Source organism: Pezoporus occidentalis, unplaced genomic scaffold (assembly GCF_034315485.1).
Source record: "Pezoporus occidentalis ecotype Australia unplaced genomic scaffold, CSIRO_AGI_Poc_V1 ctg23, whole genome shotgun sequence".
Taxonomy (NCBI): Eukaryota; Metazoa; Chordata; class Aves; order Psittaciformes; family Psittacidae; genus Pezoporus; species Pezoporus occidentalis.
Genome location: NW_026914180.1, coordinates 1260481 through 1274992, shown reverse-complemented (window position 1 = coordinate 1274992; position 14512 = coordinate 1260481). Strand labels below are relative to the sequence as shown.

The window sequence follows — 14512 nt, the reverse complement described above, 5'->3', positions numbered from 1 at the left end:
GAAATGAACTAAACTGCTTTTTCTGGGGTGAAACCAAAGAGAGAAGCAGCATGCAATGCCAGCTTGCCCCACGTGCTCAGTGTGTTGTGAAATCCATGTAGTCTCACTGCAGATATCCTTGCTGGCAGGGCAGTCCTGGGGTCAGGCAGCAGCTTTCATCTGTTCTTGACAAGATGCTAAGCCAGCCTGGCTGAATTGCAGCTGGTGAAGGTCTGACCTCTCTGCAGACATGCAATATTGTGTGCAAGCTATTAACAGCTGAGTACATTTCTCATCTGCATTTCCTGACAGTGAATAGAAGTGACTTACTGAAACAATTAGAGCGGGGTGCAGTAATTCAACATGACTGAATGCCACATTGTAGAGATCACTTGTTAATAACAGGCAAGTAGGATAAGGAAAGGAAGGGATCTGAGGAGTATTTTCCCCAGAGTGAAGAAAACAGCTCCCCTCCCCTAATGAGTAACTGTCGTGGTTTAACCCCAGCTGGCAAATGAGCACTACACAGCTGCTCACTCACTCCCCCCTGCTGGCATGGGAGAGAGGATCGGAAGGGTAAAAGTGAGAAAAGTCATAGGTTGAGTTAAAGACAGTTAAATTAGTAATGCAAAAGCTGCATGCACAACAAAACAAGAAATTCATTCACCACTTCCCATCATCAGGTGGGTATTCAGCCATCTCCAGGAGAGCAGGGCTCCATCACACCTAATGATTACTTGGGAGGACAAATTCCATCACTCTGAATGTTCCCCCTTCCTCCTTTTCTTCCCTGTCTTTTATTACTGAACTGATGTCATGTGGTGTGGAATATCTCTTGGGTCAGTTGGGGTCAGCTGTCCTGGCTGTGTCCCCTCACAACTCCTTGGGAACCCCCAGCCTGCTCCCTGGTGGGGTGAGGAGCAGAAGAGGCAAGCACTGCTGCAAGCTGTGGAAGCACTGCTCAGCAGTAACTAAAACATCCCCGTGTTATCAATGCTGTTTCCAGCACAGACCTAAAACATGACCCCATAGTAGATACTGTGAAGAAAAGTAACTGTACTCCAGCCAAAGACAGCACAGTAACTCAAGGGCAGCTCTTTCAGTTGTGCCACCAAGTGTATCTATGCATTGACCCTCCTCTGTCTCCTTATCAGCAAAGGCACAAGGAAGGAGAAGCAATTTTCAGTCCTTGTCCTTTACATGCTGCTGCAGGAGACACAGGTTCACTTCCTTGTACTCCCTGTTTTCTGTAAGATTCTTGACAAAGTATCTCCTCTCAAAAGGCTGCCAGTCAAACAGGAGGGAGGCAAAGGGTGATTGCCCTCTGCCCCTGTTCCTCCTTTCCCTGTTTTCTTTAGGATTATCGAAGTATTTTACTGTCCATGCTCCCAGCAGAGTCTGAGGAGCAGTGATGGGAGAAGAGATGGAGAGGCCAGTGGCCAGAGTTCATCTCTCAAAGCAGGTGCTAATTAGGCACCTTGTCAGGCTTGTCCTTATGTCTCTTCAACACTTGTAGTTTTGCCTGCCCAGTGGCTTGTAGTGCATACATGTGACTTGAATACATTCCTGAAGCCTAAAAGCTCTGGGATTATGGTTTATAGGGTGATGGGGAGATTTGATTTATGTCTCTTCCTATTGCTTCCTTCAGGAATAATTCTTGCTCAAATCACCACCCCCTCTCCACATGCATGCAAGGCTAAAATCCTTGCACTGGGGTGTGTTTGAAGGCACCTCTTGGAGGGTGGTCAGGCCAGCCCAGATCCTGCTGGAGAGAGGCAGGCACCCTTGAAGGAAGAATCTAACTTCTGTGGGATGGGGGAGTTTTGGGTCAGGTGGAGCCGCAGGGGAGGCTCAACAAGGTTTTGTGAGTCACAGTTTTGGACTTGGGTACTTGCAGACTCTCTAAGTCTGGTTACCGGCACATCAGTGTGAATCACAGATTTGTTTTCCTTTGAGAGGTGTTCCTCTTCCTTCTGCCCGAGGAGATGATCTTGCAAGTGTAACTGCAAGCTCCTAGAAAGTTGTGAAGAGAGAAATTCAAATCAAGAGAAATACCCAAAAAATACGTGTTGGTTGCTTGAAAATATCAAGGCCGCCTACCTCCTGCGGGCCTGACTCACACATGCCTGCTAATGCTGTGGGTGCAACAAGAGACACTGGGCCGAGCATTGGTAAAGGAGGAGCACAAAGGCAGTATCCAGTGATGACAGTTGAAAGGAGGATTAAAAAGAAAGTTCTCAGCATCTCCTTGAGACTAGTTCAGACACGAGTAATTCCACTGGCTCCAGGGAATGCTGCTGTATGTCCATGTCAGCGGGGAGCCTTTGGCTGTGGCAGTGGCTGAATGGCATCCTCAGCAGCCAGAAAGGCTCATCAGGATGTAACCTGTTTGACTTGATGTCTGGAGGCCAGGAAGGACACAAGGTTCCTTGTGCTGTGCTTCATATTTTGGGCTTTACACTAACCACTGCTTCAGCAGATGTAAATACTGAGGAGAAGTAGATGCAAACTTTCCAGATTCTCTTCTGCTTGTGGTTACCTCCCTGCTGTGGCGTGATGGGGAAGGAACAGGGAGGTTGCAGGGATATGTGATTGATGGCTGTGTTCTGTAAGTGTTCCTCTGCTGTGAAACATCTCTGTCCCTCAGTTATTCTGATTTCTCCATGCAGATAGCTCAGCTCAGCACACAGTTAGTTTGGGACTGCTAATACAGTATGCTCACTGTCTGGGAGCAGCTGATAATGTACTCATGCTGGGTTAAGATTTTCCAGAAAAGAGATAACATTTGCAGATGGCTTGGGCTGACTCCTTTGGCTTCATCTTTTTTATTGATAGTTGAAAGCAGTACACATGACCAAGCTATGGAAAGCTTTAAAAAGTGTCCTCCCTTACCCTGTTTTTTTTTAACTGCATTGATAGTTCCTCTCTTTATCTCTTGGGTGACTACAGTAGACACCAATCCTTTTCTTCAGCCTTCCTTGTACCTTTTCTGCACTGAAGAGCTCTGTGCTCTTTGTCATCCTCTTCTCGGAATACCCCAGAGGGATCAAGACAGCTCTTCCAGACACAGGTTTTCACTCTTTTTTTCCTCCCACACAGCTCTCTTTTCCAGTGGATTCACTTTGCCAGGTTATGGTTTCCAAAGAATCCATTCTAAATTTCCAATATTTAACATCAGATTTTCTAGTCTTGGAAACCCTAGGTTGTTGCCAACCCAGAGTTTAGGGATTGATTGCACAAGCAGACTAGCTAGCCATTCTGAAGGGACAATAACTTCTATGAGCCAAGAAGTGGTGAGCAATTGGCAGGTGATGAGGAACAACAGGATGATCCTTCCACTTGCACTGTTATAACCAGAAGAGGCCCAGAGTGGAGAAGAATCATCTCCTTACGGACCACCTGCATGATGCATGTCTGCATCTTTGATGCTCAGCCTGGACTTACTTTCTGTTCAAGGGTCCACTGTAGCCATGGATTAAGAGTATGATTTATTTTACCGTAAAGTTTTTTGATTGAACAGGACAGAATATTTGTGTTCCAAAAGGTTCTTGTTTTTTTGTTTTGTTTTTTTTTTTACATTGGCTATAAAAGGACCCTAACTAAACATTTTACACTTTCTGACTGAACTGAATCCATCCAAACATGATGGCATCCTTTACATGAAGGGTGTAGTTCTACCTGAGGCATAATCACAGTCATTTGCCTAATCTCCTACTTAGTGGGCTAAGAGCAAGGCTGTTTATTAGCAAAGCAGCTGCAAGGAAGTTGCAGCCCTTTTCTTTTAAGGCTGATTTTAGTACTCAAAACCAAAAACTTTCACTCTACAGTAAATTGGCCAGATAACATAATTCCACGGCAGCCCATCCCAACCCAACCTTTTCCTCCCCTCCAACTGATCAACTCTTGGCCTTTACAAAGTGATAATGAAAGACCACACAGAGATAATTGCTCATAATTGTCAGGGAGGAGCTTTGCCAGCTCCTTGAAGGTTCTCATGGTATGTTCTTGTATAGGAACCAAACCAGCAAAGTGCAGTGGAAGATGTTTGGCCACCCCAACATGTGGTAAGAATTTAAAGCAAATGTCAGGTGTTGGTTTTGGAAAGTTACTGAGTTTTGAAGACTGAAGTTTTGGGTGGTCGTGTTCCCCCCTCATCAGCTGAGCATTATCATGACTGCCCTGGGAAAAAAAGGGAAGATTTCAAACTCTAAAGAGCAACTGATAAATATTGGGTGATAGCAGGGAAGCCACACTGAAAATGTGCAGGGTAAATACTGAGTTGTGCTTTTCTGCAGTGTTGACTTTGAATGAACTGGGCATTTTAATGGTGACATTGCACCTGTTTAAATAAAGGAGTGGATAAAATGGATGTTTAAAGGCAAGTTTCTCCTGTTCAGCTAACAGTGGGGATACTTTATAGGCATGTGCCACTTATCAACAATATAAGCACAAATAAAATCTGTCTCACACATCTCTGACAAAGGAATTAAATTTTACCTGTAATTTATAGTTTGAGATAGAGAAGTTAAGCTTTTTTTTTTTTCTTTTTTTCCCCCAAATTCTATGATTGTATCTGTCTGTGTCTGCATGCTTGTTTTAGAAGGTGGCTGAATATCTCTCAGCTGTATTGTCTTTTCTATGCGTGCCCTGAAATGGTATTCGTAGATGTTTGCAAAATGTTAACTGGAGAAAATGCAATGAGGCTTTCTCACTTATGGGCTCCATCACTGTTGGCAAACATTTTTGCCATTATTGTGTGTAGGTGTCATCTCTACTTCAGTCTTAAGTTTCTCAGCAGTCAAATGTGATTAAGCAGTTTCTGGCTTTTCCTCTCATTCCTTTGCAGATGTATTAAGTGAGCCATGAAAGACATAAAGAGGCTATGCATGCTGCTGGGGGCTTGCCCAATTTTAGCACAGTTTGAGGGCAGCTGCATGCTCTCAGGAGCAATGCAGGCATCTCTCCATTACTTACACTTGTTTAATCTCTCCATTACCTACACTTGTTTAATAATGTAGTCTCTCGAATGCACTGCTCTTTCTGGATTGCCTTATGGTGTGACTTCAGGGCTCATTTCCACTAGCTGAGGGGCAGAGGTAGAAATGGAGAAGGATAGACTTGAAAGGAGTGTTTTACTGTCTTGCAATGGAAAAGATCAAGTCTACCCTTGAAAGGGTTGAGGGTGGAGTATGGGTGACACCAGACTTCTCTGAAGTTGGTCTTTGCCTCCCTAATTCGCACTTGTGTGACTGAGAAGAATATATGGGATTTTAAATTTTGCCTTCTCACTTTTTTGCAAACTAAGGAATGACTGGTTGGCCCCTGTCCTCCTTTTACTGAAGTCACTTCTCATTTTCCTGTGAGGTGATGCTCACAGGGAGGCACATCTCCACTCTCCCCACCCTCAGATAGGGGCAGAGATCAAGTCAGGAATGCTCCAAAGTCTGGGACTAAGCTCTTGGCAGTGATTTATATCTCATAAACATGATATTGCAGTATGGCATCTAGCACATATCCTGAATCTTTGTTAAATAAAGAACAGGGAAAGGTTTTTCTTTTTAAAAATCTCTTGCTTTTTCTGCTCCTTTTGATTTGAGCTTTATTTAGTGACAAAGTTTGGGGAAGGGGAAGAGGGAAGGGTATCCTCCAGAGGCTGCAGAAAAAAAGAGTACTTTCTTAATATCCCTCACCAAGTACAGATAAGCCTGACTGAACCCCTGCTGACAGCAGGCTCTGCTTTCTTTCCACAGTCTCCATTGAAGATATTCGGGATGTGAGGGCAGGCCATAAAACAGAAGGTATGGAAAAATATGCCAAGGATGTCCCAGAGTATCGCTGCTTTTCCATCATTTTCAAAGACCAGCGGAAAAACCTAGACCTCATTGCGAGTTCGGAGGACGATGCCAACCATTGGATCTCTGGCCTTGCGAAAATCATAGCCCACAGCAACTCCATGAACCAGAAAGAGAAACTCCAACAGTATCCTTTGCGTTATAAAATGATTAATCACAGACAAAGATGCACTTGTCTTTCTCTGTGGGTGGAGATAGTAGACTAACACCCTTTTGTCGTATTAACCGTGGGCACCGAGTTTTCTCTCGCACTGATTTTGCACTCAGGCAAACTCTCTGGTTTCCAATGCTTTTTCCCCCTGTTTTACGGTGATACCAGCAAGAGTCAATTCAGGCTTAACATATCTCTTGAAGCAAAGAATTGCCTCTTTCAGGGAGCTCCAGATAAAACAGTCATTATTTTATTTTGTATTTCCCAGGGGTCTGTTTCATTTGTATTGCAGTAAACTCCAGGACAGGCACTTCTTGGTGAGGCATGAAAAGACAGTACTGTCTATCACGTTTCTCAGTAATACAAGGCGAGGGAACTGATTCTTCTCTTCTGACTGCCAAATTTACTGTGGGGTAGCTCCACTGACTTTGGTGAAATTACTCCTTGATTGCCTCAGCATGGGAGGAAGTTTTGCCCCAAAAGAATCTGTGAATGCTCTACTGACAGTTCAGACATCAGAAAGGAAAATTAGCAGAGCGGGAAACGAGGCTGAGTGAGTTGTGAAACGGAGCAGGAGTTGATTATTGGGTGAAATCCTGTCTCTGATGATTTCACAGGGAATTTTCCCTGGGGCTGCATTTCAGTTACTAAGTTGCTTTGCAGTCACAGCTCTCACATCCATAAAATGAGAAATTATCTGTGGGCACAGTTTTTGATGGATTTTCTCCAGTGCCTGTAATTCTGAGACACTAACCATGACCTGAACCTGCTGGCTGATTTCACTCTCATTTGGCAGAGTTGCATCAATCATAAAATCCTTTAAGCTTTGTGAAGATAGGCATCCAGCTATCAGAGTGAACAGATAGTGTTCTCAGACAGAGAAAGCTGTGTGAGTTTCATGCCTTGTTCATCTCCACATCTGTGGAGAGGAGGGTAGAAGCAAAATTCTCAGCTGGGGAAAGTCACAGAGCAGGAGTCTGAGCATAAGCAGGCAGCAGGGAGCCTTGCCCTCAGTCAAGGCTTCACTCCATGTGGATTCCCTGCTGGTTAATGATGTACTGATGCTGAAGGAGGTGGCACATGAATGCTGAGCTTTAATAAGGCTTTTCTATTCTGTGGATTCTCTGAAGTCTAATAAGCACTTGCACAACCTTTGCACTTGCACAACTTTCCACAACTAATAGTGCTGCTCATTTAAAGGAATCAGACTCGAGTAGTTCTGATGTGCTGTGTTTATCTCCTGCACTATGAGTGTCTTTTTGGATGGTTTTTCAAGCCCTAGGCTGTAAAGTCATTCCTCAGCAGTGTTACCATTTGTGTGTCCATAGTGATAGGGAGCAGTCCCTAGACAAGTTGGAAATGTGGTACCCTGGCAGTTCTCCTTTTAGATGTGAAGGCTTCCTCCACTCCTCAATGTGTGGGGAAAATCTGGGCTACAGAAAGTTGTCCCTGGAGTGTGTCAGGTTGAATATATTGCTGAAAAACTTCCCCGTAAGAAATGACAAGATTGCTAAAGGGGGAAAAATAACAATGACATTTGCAAGGGAAGAAGGCTGTAAATTTCCAGCATGGAAAAGTGCCTCTCTGTCTTTGGAAAGCAGAATAGAAGCTAAATAGGGTGGGTAGGCAAGCTGTATTTCTGGAAGAGTAATTACCGTGCAGTGCTGGCTTCCAATCTGGGATTGTCTCAGGCCATTTAACGTAACCTGGAATTACAGAACAGCATGATTTCTCATTTGAAATTTGATGATGTTTAATTAAAGCCTGGGATTTTAAATTTAGTCTGTCTTCACTGGGTTTGCTTGGCAGTGTGGGCTCACTCAGATCTTCCTTAAACCTCACAAGCGTTCTCCACATCTGTGAGCACAGATGGGACAAGGCAGTGCATGAGGAGAAGTGTTGGGTCCCCTGCCTGTCCCCCATGACTGGAGAGTTGCCTTGCAGTGTATCTCTTCCAGCCTCTAAAACCTTGCAAAGCAAGTAAGGAATGTGCAAGGTTTTCAAAACAAATATGAAAACAAAAACCTTTCTAGTTTCAGATGGGTTTTGTCCTGTTTATAATATGACGGAGTTGCCTGTGTTAGCAAGGTGTTTTATTTAGTGTCTTATGTGTCCTTTCCAGCCCCACATGCTTGATGAGTACTTCTGATGTTTTTAAACATACAGTGCTGTTTCACTAAGCCTCAGATTCAACCCCGCAACAAGCTGGCAGAGACTGTTTAACAAATATTCCAGGCATGTGTGCAGGGAAGACTTTAGACCAGAAAATACAGGGGACATTTCATTTTAGCAGTGTGGCACCATCTGCTTCAATTCTGGGATTTAAATATGAGCGTTTCTTCTGGTTGGAAAACACTTACCAGAAGTTTTGCAGCATTTCTCTTCTGAGCACATTCATGGGATATCTGCCAGATAGTTTCAGTCATTCCTCTTTGGTTTCTAATAGAAAGCTGGTAGGCTTGGAGCTGGCAGATCCTTTAAAAACAAGAGGCAGGAAGCAGGCTCTCTCCGGATGTATACAGGCATGGGAACAGCTTTTTCCAAGTCCACCCAGGAGGCCCAAATGGGTGCGTAAAGTGAAAGGAGACCCACAAGCAGGGCTGCAAAATGGTGTTTGTATCAGCTCAGAATTTCAACTGAAGTGTGTAGGTCATCCAGCTCCTCTAAATCCTCTCAAACCTGAGGGATCCAGGTGCATGGGGAGTTTGAGTGTTTTGGGGACTAAACTCTGCTGTTCGCTGCAGCAACAGGCTGAGGCCTCAGTTGTGCTTAGTCTCCTTTTTCTCTCTTTGCTGCTTGCCCTTGCAGTGAGAGGGCCCACTGTGTGGCTGTGCTTTTTGTGGGCTCTCTGATTTCCCTCCTACTGGAATGGATAGAGCAGGAAAGCATCCTCCATTCACAGGCAGGACCCTGGCATACACTTTTGCAGATGCATTTGCTGCCCACATACTGCTTTCCAGGGTTGACTTTGGATATATGCATGACCTCTGAGTGCTCATCCTCCGTGGAAATGACCGCAGACTTCTAAAATGGTGGGTTTTTTTTGCAGTGGTTACAGCAAAAAGAGTAATTTCTACACACAGTTAGTGCTATCTAACCCTGCTGCTCACCTGGCCATGACAGACTGGATTTCCTGTTGGCTCACGAGAGCTGCACATTACTCCTGCCTGTTCTTTTTAAGGAGGGCTGTGAAGGGGAGCTGAGGTGTGAGGGTCAGGTATGAATGGATGGCATTGCTGTTGGCACCATGTTGACATGCTGAGCAGACCCTCTCTGGAGCACAGGTGGTGGAGGGGGATGGGTTTCCACCCACCATGGATGGTACTGTGTTCCCAGCAGAGCATCCTCTGTGCATGGGAGCTTCATGACTCGAACTTGGTTTTCTGGGAAGAATCAGACCCTGGTTCAGGGCCCTGGAGAGAGCTGGGAAATTCAGCCTCTCTTTATTTTGGTTTCTGTGTCTAAAGAAGGGGAATATTAATATTACCAGGCTTAGACGGAAGGGTGTGAGGTCATTGCTTAGCACCTGCCAAGATTTTCAAAGACAGAAAGTTCAACTTTCCATGAGACAAACAATACTTACAAACAGTTTACACTTACCTCCATAGTTCAGAAACACTTGAATGCAGTGGTAGCTGTGGTGAATGCTTTGTTTTAGGGTTATGTCTACAGACCCTAAGGCTGTCAGTTAATGCCCTTTTTGGGGGTTATTTTGAAAGGCCCAGTTAAAATGTTATGGTACTAAATGCCTCATCTGGTATTTGCTGATCCTGAGGTTTACTCTGCTTAATATACAGGTTGGGCATTTTTAAAGATGTTTTTCAGAATGAATTTGAAGCAGTGCTTCCCGTGCAAGATACAGAAGGTTATATTTGTGGAGATCAAATCGTTACTTTGATCATTTTTCTATTGAAAAATAGGGTATTTTTCTGGATGCTTTTCTTACTTGACAGTAAAGCAAATTAGAAAGAGTCAGTTCCATGATGCAAAAAAGAATGAGTTTTTTGTTATTTAAAAAAGCAAGGTACCTCAACTGTCTAACATTATTTTCCTGAGGGACTGAATGAACATGGGAAATCCAATTCAGATTATCTGACATCACATTAAATAGCTCATTTTTTTTTTAGTAATTACTCCATATCCATAGATATACTAAAGTTATTATAAACTAAGCTCTTATGAACTACTATCACAATATGATACAATATTAGATCCCATGCATTTCATGAAGGGTAGCCAAGACCCACAAAGTTTGGTTTGATTCTGCCCACAACAGAGTTCTTAAGACATAGCTAGAAATCCCTGAAAAAATACAGAAGCTGAAGGTGAGTCCAGAAATTTGTATTAATGCTTCTTTTTAGAAAATCTCTGCTCTTTGTTCACTTTGGTATACTGAATACTGATCAAATCTGTAATAATGTGTTTACCAAGTTGTACTTGAGAGCTCTTTTCATGCTTCCTCTATCCCCTTTAAACAGTCTGGAGCAGAATGTACTTTCTGTCATAAAAGAGAAATCAGACTGTTTCTGGCTGTGGCCAGAAACTCCTACAGGGTACAGAAAGCTGATCCAGCCTTTGGCCAGATGGTGAAAAGCTTCTCCTGGGTCACAGTAGCTTGTATTACAGTGCATTTTGCTTCTGCCAAAGCACCATTTTGCTCTTTCAGAGAAGAAGGTGAGATGATGTAGGCTGTTCAGTGGTAGCATGCTGATTTGCAGTAGCTGGAGAGGTGGTTCAGAGCCTTTATAAGAGGATTTCCTCCCTGCCGTGGGCAGCAGAAGGGTGGTATTTAGGCTAGGCACTGACCTGGAAAGATTTCCTTACATCATCCCGCAGCTGGATTCATACCTGCCTGCGGAAAGCTGATAAAAACAAAGACAACAAGATGAGCTTGAAAGAGCTCAAGAATTTCCTGAAAGAAGTGAACATTGAAGTTGATGACTATCATGCCAAGAAGATTTTTCAGGTAATGAGAGCAAGCAGATAAATTATTTACTTTTGTCTGAGGTCAAGGTCTCCCACAGCTTTCACCTTCTGTCGGAGACCTAAGCTAAAGTGAGCTCTTAGTATCTTTTCTTGTACCAAGGAAGCACTCTTGGGTTTTGGTGCTCAGCAGATTCCCACTAAGACCTAAGTTAGGCCAGCACAATGTTTTTCGTTAATGTGTGCTAAGTTCTTTCTCTACTATTGATGCTGAGGATTTAGAGATGAGATGCAAACATGGATAATGTGAGATAAAGGGAAAAACAAAGTTCTAGTGCTCTTTGAGTCCTGGGTGTTTCAGTAGTTCTGCATACCACAACCACATGTCAATGCTGAAGTCTGGCTAAAATTGGTTTAGTTACAATTATGAATCTAGATCCTCATCTTCTCAGAGGAGGAGGGTGCCAAGTGGCAGTATAAGTAAAAAGAAAGTGCAAATTAAGGGAAAAAAAAACCACCAAGACCAGATGCATGATAGATACGTAACATTGCTCCCAAGCCTGCACCAGCCTTGTTGATTTAATACCCCAAGGCATATTTAATCTGGTCAGGGACATACAATTCTAAATTCTCAAGATTTGGCTTGCTGGGTGAGCCTATCAGAATAAACGAAAGGCATGAAAATTTCTCAGTTGTTAAGCTTTTGGTTTCTCTCTGAAGAAGCCTTCCTGCTGAGGTGAGATAAAACATCTGGATGATTTCCAGACTTCCATCCTGTCTGAGGCAGTATTTGAATTCATGGGTATGCAGTTTTAGAAATGCGTTTTCTGATCAGTGTTAAACATGTGGGTGGGTTTGGGCACTGGACGGTAATTCTCCTGCTTCTTCCTGTAAGAGGATAGAAGGGAAGATTGGCAAGATCTCACTAGGACCTTCCCCCAAAGAGGTACAAGTTTCCTAGTTGTTGCTTTATGAGGTCTCTTTCTCTCTGCCAACTCTGCAAGAACTGGGGAAGGTCATCAACAGATCTTGAAGAATTTCAGCATGCAAAATCTTCCAGATGTAGTGCCTGCTCTGGCTGGCATATCCCATGCTTGATTCCCTTCTCAGGAAGACCCTGGAAGAATAGCTGTAAGGCTAGGATTCCTCTGATCGAATTAGATGTCTGCAATGCAGACTTCTACATTGGAAGTAGTCCCTAACACACATCCTTTGCAGTCTGTGTAGGTCAACCCAGTAATGGAGACCAGGGTATGATTTACCTCATCCTAAAGGATGCATCTCACATATGTCAGATGAGTCACTCCCTACATGTTCAAACATTGAAAACTGGGAAAGAACACCCTTTTTTTTTTTTTTAGAGGTGCAGTCTCCATTCAGTGAACCTCCTTTGCTACTGCAATAGTTACAAGACAGCTCTAGGGGTGGAAACTTGAAGAAGTTCAATCCTCTTTTTGCTTAAGGTCTCCAAGTAATTACTAAACCTTGATTTAAGCCATCTAAATGCAGACAGCCAGTTGAAGTACCCTCATTAGACATGTAATTGTTATAGGTTTCCTGCATAGCCACTGGAAAGAGGGTCTTCGAAGGTTAATTCAGATCTCTTGTGGGCTAAAGTGCCTTCAAGAAAAGTCTGTCTTACTGCTAAAGCAGTTTGATTTTCAGTTTACGTACTGCCTAAAGGTAGATGGACTGAGAGACATTGCAGTGTATTAAAAAGGTGATCTTTTCTGTCTCTGTGAGTTTGTTTTCATTTAGTCACAGGAAGGAAGGCTTGGTGAAGGGTCCAAGAGAGAGCTACAGGGCTTGTTCTCACATTATTCTTGCCTTCCATCACCTAACTCTCTGTCCACATCTAGGTTTTAGACACACCTGAGTAAGACATATGCAATGCAATCAGAAACTGTGCAAAACTTCTCTGATAGTGCTCTTCATTTCAACCTGAATGTTTATTCTGGTGCATCAGAAAGGTTCTGACTTTTCCTGTCAGGGCAAGGTTCATTCAGGAATCATGGTTCCAATCCATACAAGTGAGGTAAGCCACAGTATTTTGGGTTGAGATTATTTTTCTGATTTGGAGCTCTTGTAGCCCAAGCAAGGACCTCACTTTTATACTGGGCATCTGATCTGTTCTGGAATATGACTGATGCCAATGTGTTGTCCTATATCCATCACAGCCTTTAATGGCCACTAATGAACAAGCTTCCCAAGGCACATCCCTTATAATGCCAATTTTGTAGAAGTAATATCATGTAATTTTCCCTGTTGTTTCTTAAAGAAAGGAATGTCTGTCATTCATGGCATCCCTGCAGTCTCCACCAATTCATGATATCTGCTAAAGCCACAGAACAGGATTATAGACATGGAAAGCAGCAAGGAAAAGACAGCTCATGTACTGCTGAAACCTATTGAAGGTGTCTGTAGTACTGAGCATTTCACAGGTTCTCCTGTCCCTGAGATTAAGCCCATAGCTTCTACTCAGCAGATCCTGAAGTCAGGGCAAGTTGAACTTTTTGCTGTTGTTTCAGTTTGTGAAACACTGTGCGTCATGATCATTTTGTTTGGGTTTATATGTGCACCATAAACAGACAGTGAAGGACTCCAGTGGGGAATTTACAAAGGATGAAATTCCCTCACTATCATCTTGCTTGGAGCACTGCCAAAGCCACTATGGCCATCACTGAGATCTTTAGCAGAGTTAGCTTGAGATTAGTATGATGGCTTGTTAAAGTGAGACATGAATTTCAGTCATAAAACATAGGACAATAGCTCTACACATGTCATAACAGATCAAAGACAGAAAACAGTTTAATTCCTCTGGTCTGGCAAGTTACCATCTGTCAGCTAAGTCATAGTAACTGATAGCATCTTGTCCATAGCAAGGGTGAAATGAAATGCACCAATATCTCCTCTGAGTGGGTTGGAGCACACTTCTGAGTTCAGGCCTGAAGAAGAAGAGTTTTTTAGGGCAAAGACTAAGTAAAGCAAGCCATGTCCTGCAAGGATTTTGGCATCCAGGCCAAAAATGACATTTTTCTGATTTACCAAAATGTAAGATGTGAGTGGGCTGTATTAGATTAGGATACTACTTAAGGGTCTTACTGCTTGCTTTAGATACTGAGAGAGAGGGAACCATTGTAATAACAAGGCATTAACTAGAAGTGGGTTGACTGCTGAAATTTGCAGGGGAAAACACTTGGAAGCGGTATAACCCTCCCTGATGTAAGTGGGGATCTTCCCCTGAGATAGGCTCTTGCTTTCCATTGCAGCTTTCTTTTTTTCTCAGCCAATATTGAGCGCAGGGGTATAGATCCCAGAGATGACTGAAAAATAGTTGTTCACCTCTCCGTGAAGAATTCTGCTAGGAACAAACTACAACATTAATATCAGGATTTGCCACAGAAAAATATAATTTCTGATGAAAAATTGAACCCGGGAATATTTTAAATGAACTAGAAATATTTGTTGTTGGAAAAGTCCCCTTCATGGGGACACTAATTTGCATAGCTCAAATACATAACCTTTCATGGTCAGTCAAGTCCTTGACAGTGGCGCTCTGTCAGAGCTCTTATCTGGTGGAGAAGTTCAAACCTCAAAGAAAGGATAT

At 43.2% G+C, this 14512-nt stretch overlaps 1 protein-coding gene across 3 annotated transcripts in view; it reads left to right on the top strand.

Annotated features, from left to right (window-relative positions):
- Positions 1–14512, top strand: part of PLCD1 (phospholipase C delta 1) — a 55367-nt gene that overhangs the window by 20562 nt on the left and 20293 nt on the right. For 2 of the 3 annotated variants that reach the window (XM_062621368.1, XM_062621367.1), the window contains exons 3-4: positions 5730–5958; positions 10819–10948. In XM_062621368.1, the coding sequence (XP_062477352.1) occupies positions 5730–5958; positions 10819–10948 (359 nt within the window). Of the gene's footprint in view, positions 1–3958; positions 4044–5729; positions 5959–10818; positions 10949–14512 lie in introns of those variants that run through there. The other variant, XM_062621369.1, reaches the window with a different exon arrangement.